General features: G+C 53.8%; 1 protein-coding gene across 1 annotated transcript; it reads right to left on the bottom strand.

The window, feature by feature from the left end:
• Window positions 1-226: 226 nt before the first annotated feature.
• BEX2 (brain expressed X-linked 2) lies at window positions 227-1,902 on the bottom strand. The gene is made up of 3 exons (XM_009235106.3): window positions 1,777-1,902; window positions 1,240-1,315; window positions 227-862 (listed from the first exon to the last, which is right to left on the bottom strand). The coding sequence occupies exon 3, from the start codon at window positions 855-857 to the stop codon at window positions 471-473; it is 387 nt and encodes a 128-aa protein (XP_009233381.1). The 5' UTR covers window positions 858-862; window positions 1,240-1,315; window positions 1,777-1,902; the 3' UTR covers window positions 227-470.
• Between the last annotated feature and the right edge of the window lie 437 nt (window positions 1,903-2,339).

Genomic DNA, 2,339 nt, shown 5'->3' on the forward strand with positions numbered 1-2,339 from the left:
TCACAAGTGTTTAGTAAGTGCTCACATTGCTTTTACAAGGTGGTCACATTGCTTTTTATCAGTAATACGTGTTCCATTTAGAAAAATAACAAATTATGGGTAAGCAAGAATAAACTCCCTCTTAATTCTACCACAGAGATAAACACTATTTACTATATATGTGTCTGTAGATATATGACTGTTTAGGTTCATATTTAAGATTTAAAGTAAAAAAGAATGCAGAGAATGCTTTTTAAAACTGTTTTATTAACTTCACAATATATAATGAGCATCTTTCCATGCAATAGGTAAAACTCCCCTGCTGACAGAAACTTACAAACTGGGTCAAAAACAACATTCAGTCAGAAGCTGGTAATAGGAGACCCACAAGAAATAGGTAACATCAAAACGTTTACGACAAAGGTACACCACAAATGTGTAAGTTTAGGAAGCAGGGGTCTCCCTATTAACTTCAGGGAAACCATCAGGATTCAGGGCATAAGGCAAAACTCATCGTGATGGTCATGGTGAGGGGGATCAGTGCTGACTGCCCGCAGACTATGACTCAACTGCTTTTCCCTCAGCTTTTCCATCAGCTGTCTCATCTCCTCCCCAATCCTTTCCATATTCTCCTCTCTCATCCTTGCCTGTGGCTCTCCAAGCCTATGCATTATGTCCCATCTATACTGCAGGATGGGCTGCCTAACGCGGAACCGCCTACGATTTCCTCTAGGCACACAGTATTCACCAGCATCCAAAGGGAGGGCCAAGGGCTCCCCTTTATTAACAATTTGCTCCTTTTCATCTTTTTCATCATTTTCCTGGTTGACATTTTCCACGCTGAGATTGTTTAACGCTCGTTCCTCTTTGGACTCCATTACTCCTAGGAGACAGACAGAAAATGGATTCAATTCTTGGTGAACTGATCAGCACCGAGGACAGAGGCCCGACTACCCACCTTTCAAAATTCAGAGCCCTGGATTTCAAAGGCCTTTTTTAAATTTCATTTTTTTTCCACCAGAGAGGCCTCGTGTACCCTCGGGGTGGGGCAGGGGAGCCAGTCTGTGCCCTTCTCTCCCGCAAAGCCCACCATCTTCTCTGCAGATCCATCTCCAGGCCTCTGCAGGCACCAAAATGGAGGACGAAGAAGGGGTGGGGGTGGGGGATTGCGAAGTGTGGTGGTGAAGGCACGGATTGGGGTCTCAGACTGGGCTTTCCTCATGTTCTGACCCCCTCCCCACCCCCGTCCCTCGCACCGACCTGGGCCTATCCTTGCAGTCTCCTCCTCCCAATTCTCGACGTGAGGTGCGTCGCCGCAACACTTGGCCCCGCAACCCTGCAGACGGCCGGGGTGGGAAGAGTGGGGGCTGCTGCAGCGGAGCGCTAGCGAGGACCTGCCGCCACCCGGCCCCTTCCCCACGCCGGGCCCGGGCCCTCCTAGCCGCTCTCGCCCCCCGCCTCAGCCGCCCAGCCCCCAAGCTGACGACCATTTTCTGCATCAAGAAGGGCGAAGCAGGGGTGTTGGAAAAGCTTGCGCTGGTGACGGAGACAGGTGCTTCCGAAGGGTCGTAGCCTCAGGATCGTCGGCTCCCGCGGGGCCGGGCACCCCTCCGCTCACGCAAGGCTCGCGGTCCCGGGGCGGGGCCCCGGGGCTGCATCGTGGACCGGCTGCGTCTCCGCGCGGCTCCCCGGGGGTGGGGCATCCGCAGGCCGGGGCCGCTCCCCCCCACCAACCCCAGGGACCCCCTCCGGGTCCCTTATCTGCTCCCCCTCCGCTTCCTACTTTCGGGGCCGTACCTGGCCCGCACGTCCTCAGGGCCACCGGGAACAGGTACCACTGCCGAGAAGGGAGGGAGCGACGGCGGCTCTGACGCCACAGCGAGGTAAGACTCAGTGTTAGCCGATCACGTGTGGCTGTTGTCATCGCCAGCGGCTCCGCCCCCGTCCCACGCCCCCTCCTGCAGCCCGGAGTCAGGTGGTGCTTTCGGGCCCGCCCCTATCCTCACCGGGAGTCCCTTTTAACATCCCCAGCCTGGGCCCTGCCACTCTTCCTTCCCTGTATATTCTTGAGACTTCCCCTGCCTGCCCAGGAAGGACGGAAGGTATCTTCTCAGGGAGCTGTTGGCCATTCCCACTTCTCTGGGGACTTGCCTCTCTCTGCCCTTGGCTCCCAGGATTCACCTCCTTCTGCCTGTCTACCTCCTTCTGTCCTCTCTCCTACCAATATTCTCTGTTTTCCCTCCACTAAAATGAGTGGAAGAGGTGTATCAGGAAAGGAGCACAAGAGAGTAGGCTTTTCTCATTCTTAATACCTTTCTGTATTATTTCTTTTGTATGAAACAAAAAATTAATATACTTCT

Source organism: Pongo abelii, chromosome X, assembly GCF_028885655.2.
Source record: "Pongo abelii isolate AG06213 chromosome X, NHGRI_mPonAbe1-v2.0_pri, whole genome shotgun sequence".
In the NCBI taxonomy this organism is placed as follows: domain Eukaryota; kingdom Metazoa; phylum Chordata; class Mammalia; order Primates; family Hominidae; genus Pongo; species Pongo abelii.

What these genes read in the sequence shown, in the direction of transcription:
- BEX2 (XM_009235106.3), bottom strand. Translation starts at nt 857, where the DNA reads ATGGAGTCCAAAGAGGAACGAGCGTTAAACAATCTCAGCGTGGAAAAT.